Source organism: Strix uralensis, chromosome 2 (genome assembly GCF_047716275.1).
Source record: "Strix uralensis isolate ZFMK-TIS-50842 chromosome 2, bStrUra1, whole genome shotgun sequence".
Lineage (NCBI taxonomy): Eukaryota > Metazoa > Chordata > Aves > Strigiformes > Strigidae > Strix > Strix uralensis.
In genome coordinates, this window is record NC_133973.1 from 126,996,828 (window position 1) to 127,016,428 (window position 19,601).

General features: G+C 42.7%; 1 protein-coding gene across 3 annotated transcripts; it reads left to right on the forward strand.

Moving 5' to 3' along the window:
• Positions 1-490: 490 nt before the first annotated feature.
• On the forward strand, positions 491-16,296 carry LOC141939802 (transmembrane 4 L6 family member 1-like). Of its 3 annotated transcripts, none has more exons than XM_074860289.1 (6): positions 491-607; positions 3,589-3,771; positions 7,214-7,279; positions 12,618-12,763; positions 13,542-13,728; positions 14,243-16,296. In XM_074860289.1, exons 2-6 carry the CDS (start codon positions 3,601-3,603, stop codon positions 14,261-14,263), a joined length of 591 nt encoding a protein of 196 aa, XP_074716390.1. In that variant the 5' UTR covers positions 491-607; positions 3,589-3,600; the 3' UTR covers positions 14,264-16,296. The 3 variants fall into 3 exon arrangements, with proteins under 3 accessions (XP_074716390.1, XP_074716392.1, XP_074716391.1); XM_074860291.1 differs by having other exon boundaries at positions 532-607; positions 3,592-3,771; XM_074860290.1 differs by having other exon boundaries at positions 578-617.
• Positions 16,297-19,601: the final 3,305 nt, after the last annotated feature.

The window sequence follows — 19,601 nt, forward strand, 5'->3', positions numbered from 1 at the left end:
CTCCCTCTTCCTTTCCCTGGCTTATTGAGAATTTTCTTTCCTTCCCTTCCCAGCCCCACTCTCCTCACCCAGCTCTCTCAGCAGCACACTTTGGAGCAAAGACAGTTCTGAATTTTAACAGCCACAACCCATTGTGCAGAAGACAACTCCACACTGATGGCCAGACTTTGCTGTGCCACCACCTCACACTTCAACCACATTTTCTGTCACCTGCCCATTGCTCCTCTTCATGTGCTTGCACTGCTGCCATCAGTGCCTCTCCTCTTCTGCTAAACTGTGCGCAGATGAAATGGTTGTGGCTGTAAAGAGGTCTCCACTGCTCTGATCTGCATGTCCCCGGGGCCCAAGGCATTGACCACTGGAACACTGCCTTAAAGTAATCAATAATGTTGGGTGGGACGCCAACCTCGCACTGACCAACCAGGGATAACTTTGGGTATTTCCTCATTCTCTGGAGAAAAACAGCTATTTGTTTAAATAGGCCATTGCCCGAGAACATCGCTGGGCCTCCCTCAGATCGCCACGCTTCAGGATAGAGGAGCTGGAAAGCCTGAAGCCGGCTGCAGGGAACTCTGGAGCCTGGAGGCCATCTTAGCCCGTGTAGAAGGTAAGCAAAGGTATACCTGCTTCCCTCAGCATTAAAAAGCAGAACTTTCTAAAACCCTAGTTAAAAATTAGAAGCTTACTCTAGCTGCCCTGCTTAACGAAGCTGTAGAAAGTGCTTTTGTTTGCTGAATTAACAAAGCATTTTGAGTGCTTCTGGCAATCCAGAGTGTTTTCCTAAGCTGTAATAACATGGTCAGATCCTCTGATGTACACAGGTAGCAAAGCGGCCTTGATTTTGGTGGTAAAGGCTCTCTCCAGGTCTAGTGATTGATGTTTAGGTAAGTTCTTCTTGCAGTTTGAAGTGGTATTGAGATAGGTCAGAGAGAATGGGCTGTAAACCCCTGTTCTTCCAGCCAAAGCAGCGTCGCACTGAGTGAGAATAGGGCCCTCTGGCTATGTACGAAAGATGCAGAAGAGAATTTATAACTCGCCTACAAGACTTAGGTTTTAGAGAAGGAGGCCAGGCTGTGTCTGTGCTTGTTTGCTTCTCTCTGGGGAAGGGAAGTAGGTGAGGTTGGGCAAACACATGGAAAAGCAAAAGTTGGAATGAGACAAGAAAGCAGACAGACAAAAGTCAGTGTAAAAAAAAGTAGCAAATGCATTGGGTATTTGAGAGAAAGATGAGTGAAATATCCGCTATTCTTTCCATTTCCCTTCACTCTTACCCCACTTCATCTTTCATTTGCACATTGATGGTTTGCTTAGATTTTTCACTCTTTTAGCTGGGGCTTTTTCCAGAGGCTTGCAAAATGCCCTGCCAAATTCTGATCACTATATAAACAATAGGTAATGACTGTAAACCAAGAAGTATTTCTGTGAAAAACTTTCCCATTCTGGAGTAGTTTAATGCCAGTTAACTTGTTTTAAAGCTGGATTAAAGAGCATAAAAGTGCTCAGAAGAAAAGGCATATAAGCACAGTTCTCTTATTAAACTCATAGCAGCAGAGAACAATGCAATTTTTTTGCTATAGAAATGCAAACTCAGAAGAAGTCTCTGACAGTCTTAGCTACTTCTCAGCAATACATGGCATCCCATAAAGTCTTTGTTTTCTGTTACAGAGGTCTGAGGACATTGATCTGTCTTCATGCCTTACCTCACTTCTTTGCCGTCTTCGTTCTGTCAACGAAGCTGGTTTCAGCCTGTCTCTGACTTTCTCAAGTATCTTCATTCTGTCTTTCACCTGGGCTTTTTTTTGCTTGGGAACACAACCTTGATTGATTTCTGTACTCCTAACCTGCTTAATACCTTCTCAACACCAACTTCTGTCACAAAACAGAGTATTAGCCAACGCACATGACTAAATTGAGGGACATTTCACTGTTTACTGCCTCAGCTATTACAAAAACTATTTGCAAGTAGCAAGTGTAGGCATACACACATGCATGGCTGCGCATGTGCGTGTGTAACACAGGTGTGTGTACTGAAATGGTGTGTGTCCAGATCCTCTTCCTTCTCCTACATTTTGTAACTTTCTTACGGGAGAGCAAAGCCATCTTGAGCATAAACTGTCAGCTTTCTCTGATGACAGAAACCATCAGATTGATATTTTGCATTTTTATGCATTTGAAAGACTTGAGCTGGAGTGAAGCTATGATAAAACATCATGAAGAAGTTGTGATCAGTTTGTGCCATAAAGATAATGGTAGTGTGAAAGTTTAATAGTCTCTGACCCAGCACTCCAAAATTTCCAACCTGGCATGGAGAAATATCTGTGGATCCACTTTTATACAGATCGGCCTTTTCTCTTTGGCTATAGATCACAGCATGGGTGCCGTATGAGCTGAGGTAGTTCACTTTGGTGAAGAGGGATCTAATAGCAGCCTACAACAAACTTGGAAGGGAGTGACAGAGGTGATGGAGTGGTAAGAGAGGATATGATGAGGAGCAACAGCCACGTTTACAGCTTGGGAGATTCAGGTTGGACATCAGAAAAGACTTTTTCACCAAGATGCTGGGGCAGCCCTGCAACAGGTCGCCCAGAGAGGTGGTGGTAGCTCCATCCTTGGCAGGGTTTCAAAGCTCAGCTACACAAAGCCATGGCTGACACAAAGACCTAGTGTTGGTGGTGGTCCTGCTTTCAGGAGGAATCAGTGCTTCATTTATGCTGATTCTTTGATTTTAAAAGATGATTCTTTGATTTTAAAAGAAGAACCTGACCGCCGTGAAATATTAAGCTGCTGTTTTACACGCTATGGCAGATCTCTGAAAATGAGGTGCGATGGCTTTGTGACCTGCCCTTAGTAAATAGACACAGGATTAGACATGTTTCCAGATTTTTGGATATTTTAGGGTGGGTGCCAAACAGCCCTGTAACCCACAGTCTTATCTACCCTTATCTGCAAAATAAGCACATCACAGAAAACAGTAATGAAATTTCTCCAGTTCTTGCTGACTGTGTATTCTTGTCTGAAGTAGAGAAAATGCAGCTGGTAGGGGCCCTGGTGAGGCTCCCCCATCTGCCCCAGCACCAAGGCAGGGTTGAACACTTCTATGGTATTCCTGGCAGACATTTCCTGCTCTTCTAGACCCTCAGCTCAGGAGATTTCAAATAGCTTCCCAAGACAGTGGTCCCAGACAACCCAGTGCAACAACCTCCCCTTCTACCCAAGGCCTTAGCCCCACCATGAAGTCCTCCAGCCAGGGTATCAGTTTGTGCGGCCATGGTTTTGGTAATGATGTTTCCAATGGACAGACAATTGTGTATTAACAACTAAAATTAAACTCTCCATTCATTTCATACCACACATGTTTAGTCCTGGCAATTTTAAATAAATTCAATTAATCATTCCAGTTTTTAATAATTCTATTTTAAATAGAATCTCTGAAGGGAACATGTTCTGTAGAACAGGATTACCTGTGTAAGTCTTAACTGTAACATTTCTTGCTTCAAAACTGATTCTTCTTTCATTAAAGAAGAAAACTGTTGAAATCCCATGTTCCCTGCACCACAGTAACCCAAACCTCCCTGCACCTTTCTTCAGCAGAGAGCTACTATGTGCACGAGGAAGTGTTCAAAGTGCATTGCGATCACTCTGTTCCCACTGGCAGCATGTGCCATAGTCTCCAACATCCTCCTGTACTTCCCCAACGGACAAGTTCTGCAGCTCAGTGAGATAACTGATCTGGTCTGGTTTTTCCATGGCATTGTGGGAGCTGGGATACTGGTAAGAGAGAAGTGTTGCTACTGTTTCTTATGCATTTTGTTTTGTTTTAAATTCAGCGCTAAGAAAACCTCAGTTAACAAAAAAAACATTTGTGTTTCGCATAAACATGTGAGCAGCTTAAGTGGGAAGTTGGGTATGGGACTGAGAAAGTGCATTCAAGACTGAAAAAGTCCTTCATCACAGGAATACAAGGTATTCCTGAAAAAAATACCAGGACTCCATCAGGAGGAAGCAATAGGACTGACTTCTTGCTGTTGAGAAGAGTGACATGGGTGGTCATCCTCCATGAGTCAAAGCAAAGCTGAGGTCCTAAGCTCGGGAGGTGATGAGTTTTTACTATTGTCTGCACCCCCTCATTACTCCTCTAACTGATTTTATGCTCACATAATTCACAAAAAACATTAAGGGCAAAACTGAAACACGTTTCAGTAAGTGTTTGTTAGAGACCCAGCCAACACTCGAATGTGGAACTGCAAATGGCTTAAATCCCAAATGCCCCCTGCGTTCCCACACACCCACCTACCTCCTTTTGGGTTTGAACTAGTTTGTATGTGCTCTTCTATAACCAGTTCTCCATTCCACCACTCAGGAAAGATCGCTTTTCTGTGAATATCCATAACTAGAAGGGAACATTTTGCAAATACTGATTTTTCCAGTTCATTAGAAAGCCTGCTTCCTTTATGCTCTTCCAATTATCCATCCAAGTGCAGATAAAAAGCTGAGTGAATAACATGCTTATGACAAGTACTGGCTGTTACACAGCCTAGGCAGATAGTAAACTGCCACAGAGCTGACTAGCTGTGTGTCAAAAAAATGAATGTTTAAGAATAATTAACTCAGAAAAAAGGAAAACTCATTCACAGTCAGGCTATGATGCAGCTACCACTTACATCTGTGGAAAAGCTACAATGGATGTGGTTCAGACTCCTACTTCACAAACCAGAAACATGGTATAACATCACTCAATAAATTGTTCTCCACCAGCGGCTTGCCTGCTTCTTCTTACAGGTACCACTTGGGCCTATTACTCATGCTGAGCTTGAACGTAAGCATGAGTTTGTGGAAGGAAGCCTAAAAGAAGTGGAACTACATGAGAGACCTGTGGAAAATTCGTATCACTGCAAGCCCAGGAGTCATTGGCGTCCAATGAAAGGAAAGGCAGATGTTAGGCATGAGAGCATCACAGGCTCATTGAAAATGTGCCTCTTTTAAGGCTTCCACACAGACTTGCCTGTGGCCAGCACCACATACATCAAAAATGAGAACAGCAAGTGAGAGGGGAGGAAACATTTGCATTGACCTTCAAAACACAGCATTAGGGGTAATTATTGATCCACAAACAATGCTGTTGAGTGTACCTGTTTTCCAGAAAACAGCAGGACAAATGCCCACAGGTAAAGAGAAGGGTAAAGAAAACATTATCATCAGCTCCATTTTCCAGGTGCTGGAAGCATGGAAAAATGAAGCCTGGCTTCTGGGCCTCCTAGGGAGCTAAGCAAGGAGCAGAATGCCCCATGACTGGAGCCTGATCCATACCCTGACTCCACAGTGAGGACAGACCAGGCTGCAGTACATTCCCCCATGCACCCAGCTTCTCTCCAAAGGAAACTCAGGAAAGTTACACCAACAGGTTGCCCGATCTTAGAGAATCTCCCTGTAACCAGGACACAGCCTCAGAGCCAGGACTGTGGGGGAAACTTCATAACAGTCTGGCCTGGCTCTGTGAGCCAGAAAACCTGCCTCCACCTGGAACTTCATCTGCAGACTGATACACAGATCGAGCAGCCAGCCCCACCCTTTCCTCCTCTATGCTGCTTCTCTAATGGAAATTTATATGACGTGAAAACCTCACCATTTCCTTATTTCAAAAGTTTAGGGTGTAAAGAGAGGACGACTGGTTCCATGTGTCATAGTAATGTCTTTCCTGATAGAAAGCCTGTGTGCAACGCCCTGAAATGCCTGACTGAGCCATGGCTCACACGCAGCCTTCATTTTACTGACAACCGCCAAATCTAGCAAATTCTCATTCCCATGTCAAAAAGCAGGTGTTTATAATCAGACACTGCAAAAGAATAAAGCTGCCAAGTAAACCCTTCATCCTGAGCCAGGCTAAGAAATGACACAACGGTGTTCGCAGTTTAGATGCAAAACCTCCATAGAAGAAAGACAGCCCTGGAGGAAAGGGAGTGTTGGTTTGATGGGCAGAGGTATTAGCTCTCCTTCTGAGTGCCAGACAGTGGCATGCTGGGACAGACACTGCCTTGGGGACCACCCATGATTATTTAAGAGCTGACTTCTTCCCAGGAAGAGAAACACTTTTTTAACCTCAATGCTCTACTTCTGCAGGCCTCCAGCTGTGATCCAGTGACCACTGCAGGTTCTGGAGGCTGCCTCTGGAGTGTGCATAAAAAGCAATGGAAAGCAAATTCTTTGAAAAATATTTGGGGGCCTGCAAATCTAAGCAAATTTCATAACACTTTCCTACATAGTCTAACAGAGATATTCACACTACACATATAAATTCCTGAGCCTTCATTCACCATGGACATTCTGTTCTTCTGACCCTAAAGGGGCCAACACCTCTCTAACATCTAGTCAGACTGTTTTTATACCTTTCACTTTTTTTGTTTGTTTCTTTGGCAGGTTGTCCTTCTTTCATCAACTTTATAGGGACCATTTCCTACTTTCTCAAATACTCATTTTCTTGCGTTGCTCTTTGAGATGCCTACACAAGCAGTGGTGGGCAGAGGCAAGGCTGCAGGAGTGCTCTGGTTGCACAGCTAGACCCACAAAAGCTTTCTTACCCTCTGGCTACTAAACTAAATGCAGCTTTTCCTATCTCCAGAATGCTTCTGTAAAGTGGAATTATATCCTGAGACACAAATGTTTACTGGCTTCATTGTATCAGTCCAGCTCCACCTGATAATTACTGTAGAGAAATGTGATGTCAACTGGGAGTTCCCTGTTGAGTGAAATCCATTTTGTAGGTTTTCCAGAAGTTTAGCACAAAGAACCAAAGTCAGATGCGTTTCAGGAAGTTTAAGACTGATTTCTCAATTATAATCCAGAGCAGGATTCTCAGAAGATTTAAACTGACATAATTCTTACTCTAGTGATGCATCTTTTCTGAGCAGAAATTCCATTTTCTCAAAACTAACACATCTGTTCCTGAAAAAAACAACAAAACCCTGCTGAAAAGAAGCAGTATAACTTCAGCAATCAGAAGTACTCTACCAGAAACTTGCCAGCCAGCTCTAGCCATAACCCCACACTTCTTCCTGAGTTACTCTTCAGCAAGCACCAACATCTAAGCAGGTGTAACTCACAGAGAAGAGGCAGCAGGTGGTTTGCATTTGAGGAACATGATGCCCCAGCTCCTAGACTTTAAAAACCATCCCAGCAGAAGTACTGCATACCAATTCAGCTTGTGCTTTTCTCACAGGTTATTTTGCTGGCATTCATGATGCTGGGAGCAGGTGGAGCAGGATGTTGCACTAACCGATGTGGGGTAAGTGGATATTTATGTGTTGAAATGGCACTGTAGGGTTTGTGCAATAGTTCTTAAATGGCGGCTCATCAGGTGGAAATGTACAATGACAAACCATCACACTACCATCAGCAGCCATGTCAGGGAAATGCAGAAGTGTATCTTGATCTACAGCGTCAGTGGGCTGGGGCTGAGAGCTCAGTTAGCCAACAAGAATGTTATAATGTTACAGCCACTGACATGAAGGAAATCATCCTCAGTCAGGAAAGGTGCTGAAGCATTTAGGCACAACACTGAGGGCAGAGGGGTACAAAGCTACTTCACTCCACCCCATGTAAAGTAAAACATGGCTCTAGCTTCCTCCTGCTCTAGGCAGTCCTAAAGATTGAGACATCTGCCTATTCCTTCTGCTTCTACCTGGCCCTGTTTCCTCCATGCTCTTCCATGGCCATTTAGTTTTCCACAGGTTCATCCCTGCTTACCTCTGTAGGGGCAGATAGGTCCCCTACTTTGCAGGCCCATGCTAAAAGCCTGAGCTGCTGCAGCTGGCACTAAGGATCCAGCACCGCTTCCTGGAGGCTGGTCCCCATGCTTTGACCCATAGCACGTGTTTGCCCAAGCATTATACACATGAAAGGTGCAAATGCAATTTGGGCTCTCTGTCATCCAGAGAAAGGCCAGAGAGACTTTTTCCCTTGATAATTAATAATACTATAAAGCAACATGTTATACAGGCATCTCTATTAATCCTCAAACTCTGGGCATAGACTTATGTGTGGCTATCATTATTAGCAAGAATAAACTGACTTAGAAATTTTTTTTAGTCTGCAGCCTGGAATGAGAGATTCTATACAATAAAGCATGCCTCTTTTGTACTCTTCAATTAATATTTAGTTTGATCCATAAGAAGACTTTACCTCTTCAGGATGTTTTACTTAATTCATTATTCATAATGTCAAAATAACATTCTTCATTAGGATGTCAGCAAGCACATCTCAAGGGAAATGTCATTACATTGATTTTACTAAGTGTCATATGCATAGAAAGGATGCTAATGATGACCAAGTAGGCCAGTTGCAGAGCTGAGATGTTAGCCTAGGCACCCTGAACCCAGTGCCTGAGCCAGCTGCTTCTCCTATTTTGAGTAATGTAGAAAGCGGTGGTGAAAAACAGCTGTACCGTCCGTGTTCCCACGCTCTGCTGAACGTGGTAAGTCATGGGAAATCCAGCTGAATTGGACTCGGTTCACAGAGCATCTCAGGTCTCCCTTCTCCGTCCCTCATCACTGCACTAAGTATTACAGACCCAAGAGTCAAACTTCCCCAGACTCCCTCAGCCCACTGACGCAGTGCCACTCAGCAGCCCACATCCACAGGTCCCCCATGCTCCTCCATTCCCCTCCACCACCCTTTTGCTCTCTGAGCCATTCCTAGCAGCAGCACATGGATGTCAGGTATCCTGTCTTCACCTTCCCAGCACTGATCAGTTACCTACAAGCTGTTCCTCCTCTTCCTTATTTGCTGTTATAGAGGAATACAACAGACATTGTTGAGAAAATAGTTTGATTATGCACTACGATATTTGTATAAAGAGAGCTAGCTGATGGCCAGGTGATGAATCTAGTCAAACCACAGAATAGACTTGGTGAGGACAGTGTATCTTTGAAAATGCTGTCTTCTGGGACTGTGGGAATTGCCCACCTCTTTGAGGTGGAAAGGGGTGAAGCTCTAGAAGTCACTCTATGGTTTAAACAGAACGTGGCTCAATATAGAGATGAGATGGGGACATGAACAAGGAGCGAGTGTCTATGAATGGCATTAAAAACAACAATTTCCCCTGCACAGCTGCTGGGGAAGAGTGATTTCTGAGCATGAAAAAAGAGGTGAGTATTGCAGGGAGATCTGAAGGCTAATGATGTGCTGCTTCAGGAGAAACCTCAGGGAAACCTTGCTTCGGACACCCACAGCAGGGTTGCTCAGGTGCCCTGACCGTATGGGCTGTATACCCAAGGCAGGATATGGTGTGAATCATCAGGCACTGGAGAGCAGAGGAGCCCTTGAACTGGTTCAAACATGCATCATGGTGGTGACTTACCAAGATGCCAGAATTCCTTGTGGGGTCCCCAGCTCTTGGTGGCTTGTCCACCAACTTCTACCCACTGGCAGAAAAATAGCCCACACTGGAGCTACTCAGGAGCCTCTGTATTCCAAACCTTTCTGCTTTGGGGATCTTAGGTATAAAGTTAGAATTTCCACTGAATACTCAGCATTGCTTTTCATAGGGGAAAAAAAAAAGGCTAAAGAACTAATTCTGATCTGAATTATTATTCAATCTGAACATAACCGTTTTCCTCAGGGTAGGGACTCTATCCTATTATATTTTGTGCAATCCCTGTTTTAATAGTTTCATCACAACCTTTACACACTGCTGAAGTATCAACAACAGTAATAATAATTACTAAATTTCTCATCCTTTTATTCACCTTAGTGACTTCTCCAGTTCACAGTAATTATGTGCTGCATTGAGTAAGTTTTTTCATTAATCCATTTTAAATGGTTGCCTGCAAACATACCAAGATGGCTTCTTGTCTTTACATTATGGAGTAATGATTTTGGAAAGTGACAGATTTAGAAAGATTCCACATCTTGCAGCTTAGTGTGTACACATCTGAAAGGATACACTGCACTGGCACAATAAGAAAAGAAGGGCCCCAAAATACAGCTTCTGTCATTGCATCAGCAAACATACTCCAGTATTTCTCTCTAAGTCTTCCTTAAGAGTTACTAGTAGAACAAGAATAGCCATAGCAGCTTTCCAGACAAACAAACCTAGATAAGCAAAGCTATCTGGATAACCAGACAGGATATTAATTCCACAAAAAAAACACCTCCAGAGAAAGAAACAGAGAAGAAAGAAATGTGCATGAAACAAGAACAAGGGCAATAAAGGGCAGCACAAGCTGGGGCAGGAGGAACTTGGTAACTTCACCAAAGCAGCTGATGCAAATGCTCAAAGAATGAATGTTAAAAGTCTTCATCAGCTCGTCAGAGACAATCCAGTTGTGTGAGGGATAAAGCAGGGATAACATTAAAAGAAAATCAGTAAAAATGATCAGCTAAACCTTTGCAAGAGGTAGAGAACAGGCCAACACCATGGGAAATTAATTTCAACAAACTCAAGCATCCCAGCTTAGACCCCATGTTGCAACTGAAGACACAAATGAGGAAATATTTTCAAAAAAAAAGTGATAAATGAGGATGGTGCAACTAGAGAAAGTGCTGAAAGGTTGAGGTGATGCAATAGTTAATAAAATTGTTGGATTTCCATAGAATATGGGACAAGCCTCCAGAGGAGTGCATATAATGAGGAAATGCCACTGTGTGTCTAAAAGCTGCCCAGGAGAACCAATTTAACAGCTGCAGCAACTTCAGACTCCTCTTTCAGTGATGACTAGTCTTTGTCTATATAAACATGCACAGTGACTGAAACTGGTGAGATGGAGAGCCATACAGCCAACAGATTTCAAATGAGAAAATCTTGTGTCATAGTCATCAAAGATAGCACTGATGAGTAGTACTAGTACTAATCAGTATCATAAAACATAGTATTAGCAAAAGACCATTTGACATTTTCTATCATAATTGTCTTTAGGATGCCCATACTGCTATGCTGTGCTAAAACTAATCATTAGCATAATTAAAATCCTTCAACCAAGATTCAGAATGCACAGTTGAAGTAAATGAGAAAATAGGTGGGGAGAAGTGGTTCAGCATATGTAGGAGTTTCAGACAGAGTATCAGTCACTCACCTTCACCGCGAGGCATGGCTGGTGATCTTATTATGAGAGACAGTGCATCAGCTACATCCCAGCACTGCTTTGGTCTGGGACAATATACTAAATTACCTACATTTTGCTGACAATGAAGCTCTGCTAAGAGGCAACTCAGCCCACATGCAGATAAAGACAAAAAGAGTGTCCAGCTTTGCAAAAAAAGACAGTTATTAATCAGTTATGATGAAATAAATCGCATGAGAAATCCCAGCAACTTCCAACTCAAGGATTGCTTTAGAGGCAAAAGTGCACACAAAATGAGTCAATTCACACACAGGCAGCATGCAAAGTTGTATAGAAAGCAGTAATGTCATCAGCTGACAAGTTGGAAACTGCATTCACCAGTTTGAACACGTTTGGATAGTGAATAGTTTTCAAGACTATGTCACAAATCTGCAATGTGGATGGTGGTTATTTCCACTTGACTCTGTAATGCAGCACTCTGTGGAGCAGCTGGCATTAGGAAAAGGTTTCTACCTTCCTTGTGGGCTTTTAGATTTCACTGGTATTTGCTGGCAACAGGGAAATGTTGCCAGAGGTGTTTGGCTTCAAACCCAAGTCATGGACAGGAGTGTTTCCCATGTGCTTCCTCAGCCGTGCCTCTGCCCTGACTCTGAGGCAGTCTTACTGCCTTGGCCCTAGTTCAGGTCTTCCCCTGGCTCTGTCAGTCTGCTCCAGAGTTTCCTTTTCTCTTCTTCTTCTTGGCAGAGTTGTGAACAACCGCAGGCGGGGACTCTTAACAAGACTAGTGGGAAGCCTGTCCCAGAGACAAGACCAGTAGCACCCACCTGAGATTCTTGTTTCTATATACAAACAGCAACCAGATACATTCCATCCACTAATAGAAAACTACCCCAAAACAGAGTGAAGGTAATGTTTCTGTGGGAGTGGCCAGTGTAAAACATACAGGTGCATTACATATAATTTGAAGTCACTGCTGGTTCATTGCCACACAAAGCACAATTAGATTTCTCAACACAGGTAGTAGTAACCACATGTCATGTTGCAAAATGAAGAAAAGCAGCAATACGAAAGGGTCTTTTGCATTCCTCATCAGTTAGCAAAAACAACTAATGCATCTTCTGTTGCTTTCATACCTGGTTCGGTAGTTGCTTGTTAGTTTGTCGGTACAAGGGCTGAGGAAGGTGCTCTTGAAGAGGTGGAAATGCCAAGGCACATGATGTGGACCACATCAAGCCAGTACTGGCTTCATATTGGCTTTTTGAAAGAAGACCACCAGATTTTTCATAATTGATTGGTCAAGTATAAAACTCAATAATTAAAGCTCTGGGTTTATCCACTTTTAAAAGTGAAACAATTACAGTCTGAAATCCTTTCGCATCTAGGATAGCTGCACTAGTCAGAAGAAGTCAGCTATTTTTTTTCACCACAAATATCATACTATTATTACGAGTTTCAGCATATAGTAAGAAACACATAAAGATCGTTTCCTTTCCACTCAGTGTAAGATTTCCATGCTGTTCAATGCATCTGTGCAGGTGATGTTGAAGAACTTTTCCCTTTCAGATGCTGCTGTCAGTGGTCCTGGCTGTGCTGGGATTCGCAGGAGGAGTATATTGTGCAGTCATCTCCTCACTGGGGCTGATTGGGGGCCCTCTGTGCGACACAGGTGATGGAGAATACGTCTACCCTTTCAGGAATGACACTCTGGAGTGAGTATGACTTAGAGGCTCCTCCAACTTTACTTTCCCTAATCTCTCACACACACATCCTTTTATAGCAACTATGAATTTTTCCAAAGTGAACCGATGGTCCACCCAGTCTACAAATAAATTCACATTTCTCTTAGCCAGCATGTTCCAGCTGGCCATCTCTTTGACCAAGGATCATCTCTGGGCAAACTGCCCAAGTTTCTTCTGCTGTGTTTGTCAACAGCCCCTTATGCAAGTTGCACAATGCTTTCAAAAGGCTGCTGAGCTGTGACTCCCACCAGAGTCAGAAGGAAATGTTCGATAAGTATGACACATCAATCTGTTAAATCATCATGAATTGAGTCTACTTGACCTGCTTCTGACAGGAAAAGCAAAAATCTTTTCTAACTATTTAAAGTTAACCTTGGCAGCCATGCTCTTCAAGCCAGAGCTAGAGATGATGGATGGACTGGGCTGAGATAACACAGCAAGAATGGAATATATGGAAACACATTTTAAAACCATTAGGGACTTTCCCTTTAGTTACTAGCACTGCCATAAAACAACAGGAAGATTCTTGTGCATGCAAAAAAAGTACAAATGTTGCTCTCTTCCCTAGTCATCAGTTGCACCTCTGCAAAGGCAATTCTGAAGAGAATCAGCATCTTTTACCAATTATAGTAAAATTTGAAACTCACTTTGTGCAATCAAGTTCAGAAAATGTAATGCCAGGAAACACAGCAAGCATCCTCCCGTTTTCATTTTCTAATACATTACCGATTATTTTTCTCTATCACAGAGAATGTTATTTGTTCAACCAGACAACATGGAGCATTTGCAAAGAACCTGAAAACATCATCCTTTGGAATATTGTCCTTTTCTCTATTCTGCTGGCCATTGGTGTGATTGAAGCTATTCTCTGTTTCATTCAAGTCATCAGTGGACTTACTGGCTTCATATGTGGCACATGTATGAGGAAAAGAAAGGTTGGTATGCAGTAAAAGATACCAGAGTGCTTTATGTTCTTACCACTTCTGTTTTTCAGGATCTGGGAATGGCACACGATCAGAGAGATTTGCACAGCCCCTGAATGAGCTCCTCTTTGGGGCTGAGGAAGTACAGATGAATTTGCACACTGTTTCTTATTGTAGTCACATTGTAGTCAGGGATAACCTGGTCCACGATATTTCAAAACAGCGGAGCAGTGTGATGTATTGACATACTCAGGTGCACAGTTGTGTTCCTATTCAGGAAGCCTTTTTGATAAAGTGTTATGACATGCCAGCATCTGTAAGTGAGAGAGATGAGAAGTAAAGGTGTTTTTAGTTGGTCAACAGTAGTAAAAATGTCATTTTACAAAATGGAAGAAAACATCTTTCAAGTTTAATTTATCACCACTGCTTTCTTTTCATTGTTTATTTTCATTGTACTTAATGCTTGCAGTAAGTCTGATATCCCTCTGGAATATTAATTAATCATCTTTTGTTCATTGCCTTTCAGACAAATATTTCTGGAATGTGAATGATCTACAGGGTGTGCCAGGACAAGCCCCGAGCTGCCGATTCACATACAATAAGGATAGCAAACTGTGCTGTATTTATGGGAGGATGACAAAGAAAGCCCAAAATGTTCAGGAATTTCATGGGGCAAGATGAATTTTTTATAAAGAAGTCAGTGTGGAAAAAAACTAGATCATTTAGATCTGAGACTCCAAATTTTCATCTCTCTAAATATTCCTGCTAAATCTCAGGTATTGGCAAAAACACTAATATGTCTGGTCCTGACTGCTGTACTTGTGCATAAAACACAAAGGTCCCCAGATCAAAGTTCACAGCCTGCCCTCTTGTGTATATGGGAAACTAAACCCTTGTTAATGTATGCATTTATCAGCTGCACGAAGCAGGTACTCTCTGGCTGGATGTAAATAACCTCCCATCCCCTCTAAATCCCACCTTGAGCTCACCTGTCTGTTCCTATTAACTTGCTATCCAGGCACTCCCAGATTTAAATTAGGATGCACAGAGTAGCATTTGTGACACCGCAGATGCAGTTGAAGCACGTGGTTTTCAGCCTCCCTCAGCCACCCTGGAGCCAAGCCCCTTGTGCTCATTTGGCAGCTTGCTATCTTGCTCAGTAAAGTCCAGTGCATTTCTATACCAGTTCTTCAAGAGCAACTGAGAGATATGGTAGCCCTGGAGGGGCGTTTGGGTCAATATAGACAGTAGGGTTGGAACAAGAGTTTAACAATGTCCAGTTTAACTAAAAGAAGGAGAACCTCAGCACCAGTTTTGCCCTCACGAGACTGCATAGGAGTCTCTCTAATTTCCACACACGGCTATAGGGCTGTTCTAGAATAGATCACACAGACAAGCAATTAACTGGTAAAGATAAACATTAAATTGATACAGGTAGTAATTATGTGCAGCTTAGTAACAAATAAGATATAATCTGAAAGGCAAAAAATTGCATCAGTCTTAGTGTTACAGAAACAGTAATTCCAACCAGGAACTGCGTCATGCCCTATCATCACTCAAGATCAAGCCCTTGACGCTAAAGTCCATGACTAGCAAATTTCAGAAACCCCATCATTTCAGTGACTTCCTCAAAGGTTAATTCTTGGACATGCCACTGACTTCCCTGAGTCAGCCAAACTGCAAGATAATCTTTATTCATCCTGAAGGCATATATGCTGTAATGAAAATCTGAATATATTTAAAGCACTTAGAGTCTATTTTTCAAAGAGAGACATTTATGTTTTCTCAGTCAAATGTTCATATTTCTGCATTGTAGCATGTGAGCAAGTTATCTGAACACAGTTATTGCAGACACACCTGGTTGGTTGTGTTGTCCTCTAATGCAGCACATAAACCCCTTTGTACAAAATGGGGAAGAAAATGCCAGCTGTGATTAGATGAGGAGCACACGTACACTTCCTTGGAGCATAGCTTCACTGCTAGAAGCAGGAAATTTGACCATAAAACTTAAACGTACCTTCTGTAAAAAGATCATAAGACTTGTTGAAGTTTGCAGTCATGACTAGGTACATCCAAACCTACCAGGTGGCTGAAAAAGCTCATGTTCATTGTCAGCAGTGAAGCTTGGACAGTGTTACCATAGAAAGTGGACATCAAAACAAAGCCAACACTTTCAACCAGGAAAGAATCGAGGAGGCAGCTAGAAGTAAGGATATTCAGCATGCAGCTAGACCGAGAGAAACTCCTTCATCAGCAGAGGGGCTCTATGAGCTCCTCACAGCCCGTAAATATCAGCCCTGCCCTCATCCTTTAGTTTTGTCTCCCTGACTCTCATCTCTATGATAAAGCCAGTTTGGGCTAGGCCAGCACCAGGAGAGGGAGAGGTACCTACTGGCACACACCACCTCCAGCACAGGAAAGTAAATGCACTGTACTGCTGCCTTCTGCTTGTCCCAAGCTGTCCTGCCCTGGGGATGTTTATGTCATGTCTGTGTGCTAATGGGGACACCCTCTATCTTGCCAACTGTGCAATCACTGGCCTCACTGATATATGTAAATATTAAAGATTGTTATTCTGAAGTTATTTTCTGGCTTGATTTGTGTGACCTAAAGGACTTGTGACTTCAAACTAGCTCTGGTAGGAAGAGATATGGAATAACACAGAAAGTAGAGTTAAATTCATTTTGTCTAACTTGAACCACTGAAAAGGAGTCTTTTCTGGGGTAGACTTCAAGCCATGTAGTCCATGGAGAGATTCAGCCTTCCCCCAGCCCATACTGAGAGACATGTCTAAAGCAGGCAGGAGGAATTGCCTCTCCAGCCATGATTCAGTTGTTCACCCTAGACAGGAGCATCAGGTGCCATCTGAAGTGCAGCAAAGCATCCTGCTCAGTCTCCAGATGCTACTTGAGGTGACAAGGGTCTCCTGAGTATCCTGTGTCACACCTGAGAGCCACTCTCAGATCTCTAGAGAGAGACCCAAGTGTCTCAGCTGGAGCTAGCAAGACAGAGGGGTGGGTGACCAAAGCAAACACCAATCTCTTGCAAAGACAAGGATGTTAAAAATTAGTTTAACCAAGATACCTAAAGGTGGCTAAAATTTGGTGAAATTATTTCAGCTCATAGCTTTTCAGATCCCCAAACTGCCTTTTACACCTGTCAAAGTCTGAGGTCTCAGAAGTGTCACCAGAGCCTTCTCCGGGAGCCAGTGGGTACATCACAACAGGGGTGGCTCCTCGCACTGAGCACTGCAGAGACCTGTAAGAAAATGGCTACATACTACCAATAATAATAATTTTGGTTTGGACAGAGTTGGCTTCACTAAAGATAAAATATCACTTTACAGAATTGGGATCACTACAGATTTTAGTTTGTTTTTTCTTCAAAATGGGAAGAATTATTTCAGTGAAATCTCCTATTGAAGGAAAAGAGGTATTTTTTCTCTGAAATGTTTTATGTATTGTACACATGAAGAATTTAGTAAAATTAAGGAACTCATAATATTATTCTATATCTAACTTTTATCTCTATTCATCTTCTATCTATCTATCTATCTATCTATCTATCTATCTATCTATCTATCTATCTATCTACCTACCTACCTACCTACCTGTCTATCAATGTCTTCTATATTTGTATCAATCTTAAATAATTAATGGTCAAAAACTCACACGGCATAATGACAAAATATTTGTTTAGTTTTTATATTTATTACTCACTGTGCAGTCTCACCACACAGGCTCTTATACAAGGAGTTAAAACATGTTACTTTCTAATCAAATTATCCCTCTCGCTTCTGCATTTGAAACTCATGCAGGAGATCAGCCACATGCAAATCTGTGTTGGTTGGAAGAGAAGAAATTGTTCCTGGGGTTGACTTGAGATAGAAATAAAACTTTAGACCAAGGACACCATCTGAAAAATTGTAAGTGTTTGGAGACCAATGGCCCAGTGTTTCAGCTGCCAGGAACAAGGACATGATTCAAATACCTGGGTTGGAAACTCTCATTTCAAGAGGAACTGTCAGATCATTTTGATGCAAATAGCTCAGACACCTCAGGCCCCAGTGCTTGGTTTTTCTTGGTGCACAGAGCAAAGCAAACCAGCATAGCGGTTGGTCCCCGCAGACCTCCCTGTGCCACAGCCTCTGCTCTACTGCCCCAGCCCTGTGTCTCTCCTCACAGGGAGCTCCTCACAGGAACCACTTCTTTGCAAACTTAAAAAATATCTCAACAGAAATTAAAAAAAAAAAAAAAGTCCTTTCCACATTCTCAGAGTACTTTATTTCATTTTCTACAGAGCACCAGCATATTGGGCTTGTCCCTTTCCAGAGGAGTGACAAGGAACAGCCACCCTTCAGAAATGTCCTTCCCTGTAGGACCTCTCTCACCCCACAACACCCTTTTTCTTCTGAGCCCCTGGGTCACAGAGGGCCATCTAAAACTCATTGTCAATAATGTAGCCCATTTAACCCAGAAAGGTAGGGCAAGGGCTTTATCAAAGACACAGAGGCCACTGTTTTGTCCATCTTTATTTCTTCCAGTTGGCTAGCTTCGAAGCTGAGTAGCTGTAAGTGCTCACCACAGTGCAGATCATTTCCACCATAGATAGAAATCTTCCCTGGCACACAGCACACCTCACTTTCTTTCAGTCACTCCCCTATTTTTATCAACCACCCATGTCAGAGTCTGTTCCATCAAGGTGAAGCGATAAAGAGAGAGTAAAAGCTCAGCTGAGTATCCCCCAAGTAGATACTCAGAACCATTGGAGATACACAGAATACCCTGGCTGCTGCTCCAGAAGGGCATGTGTCTCCCACAGGGGCTCTGTAACATCTGCTTGCCCATGTAGATATCTCAGACACTTTAGAGCCTCAGACCTCAGGTGACACCAGTCATCTTTACATGAGCAACCAAATCAAGCTCTGAATCATCTACTGGGTACAGTGACACTGCTCTTAAAAGCAGCCCTGAGTCCAGCAGACTCCCTTGCCATGTCATGCCTCACAGGACCTAAAATAGGTCAGTGCATCACATCTTAAAACTGCATATTTCTCCCCACGGGTTATGCAGGGAGCTTGAAATGAGCAGCACAGCAGCTGGCACCCAAAGCTGCAGTCCTCCATCATGACTGGGGAAGCGAAGCCCAACTCAAACACCTCTCCATTAGTAAGATTTTCTCTTTTTTGGTATAATAGATGCATTAGCTGACAGTTGTCTAGTGGCAAAAGAGCACAATAGATTCAGTGAGGAATTGGGCTTCTTGGTATAACCTCATGCTTTTGCAATCCTTCTTCCATGCATTGTATATCATCAAAACTGCTCCAGCTTCAGATGAACTACCTTACACATACTTTTTCTCTAAGTGTCATTCATCCCATCATGTAACGTTTTCACCTACATTTTGTCCTACTGTCTTCTACCCCTCTGGATCTTTGAATGAAGTTTCCCGGCAGATTTTTATGCCTGTCACCATTTTTTTTTTCAAGAGATGGTAATAATCAGTCAGTTCAGACATTGTCTACAGATATAAAAGAACAAATTCAAATCTTGCTTTGGACACGTTTAATTTAGTTGACCCCCACATGAAGTATGCAATGCCAGGTATTTCCTCCCAGGAGTGCCTGGCTGCAGAGTGGGCTGACTCTGCATACACCTTCAACCCATTTTTGTTCCTGCCTAGGAAATACGCTGCAAAACATTTGTTCATAGAAAAAAACTTAGTGTGTGTCTGTGTGTAAATAGGGTTTTAAAAATTTTTGAAACATCCTGTTTTGTGCAAGAAAGACAGACCAGAGAAGCCAGTGTCTCCATTGCCACTGTCAGCTGCAATTTCTACAACTTTGTAGCAGGTGCAATTAAGATGAAAGGGAGTGTTTCTAATTA

Coding starts and splice junctions, on each gene's coding strand:
- LOC141939802 (XM_074860289.1), top strand. CDS start 3,601: ATGTGCACGAGGAAGTGTTCAAAGTGCATTGCGATCACTCTGTTCCCA. Junction 3,772..7,213: donor TTGTGGGAGCTGGGATACTG/GTAAGAGAGAAG, acceptor CTTTTCTCACAG/GTTATTTTGCTGGCATTCAT. Junction 12,764..13,541: donor TTCAGGAATGACACTCTGGA/GTGAGTATGACT, acceptor TCTCTATCACAG/AGAATGTTATTTGTTCAACC.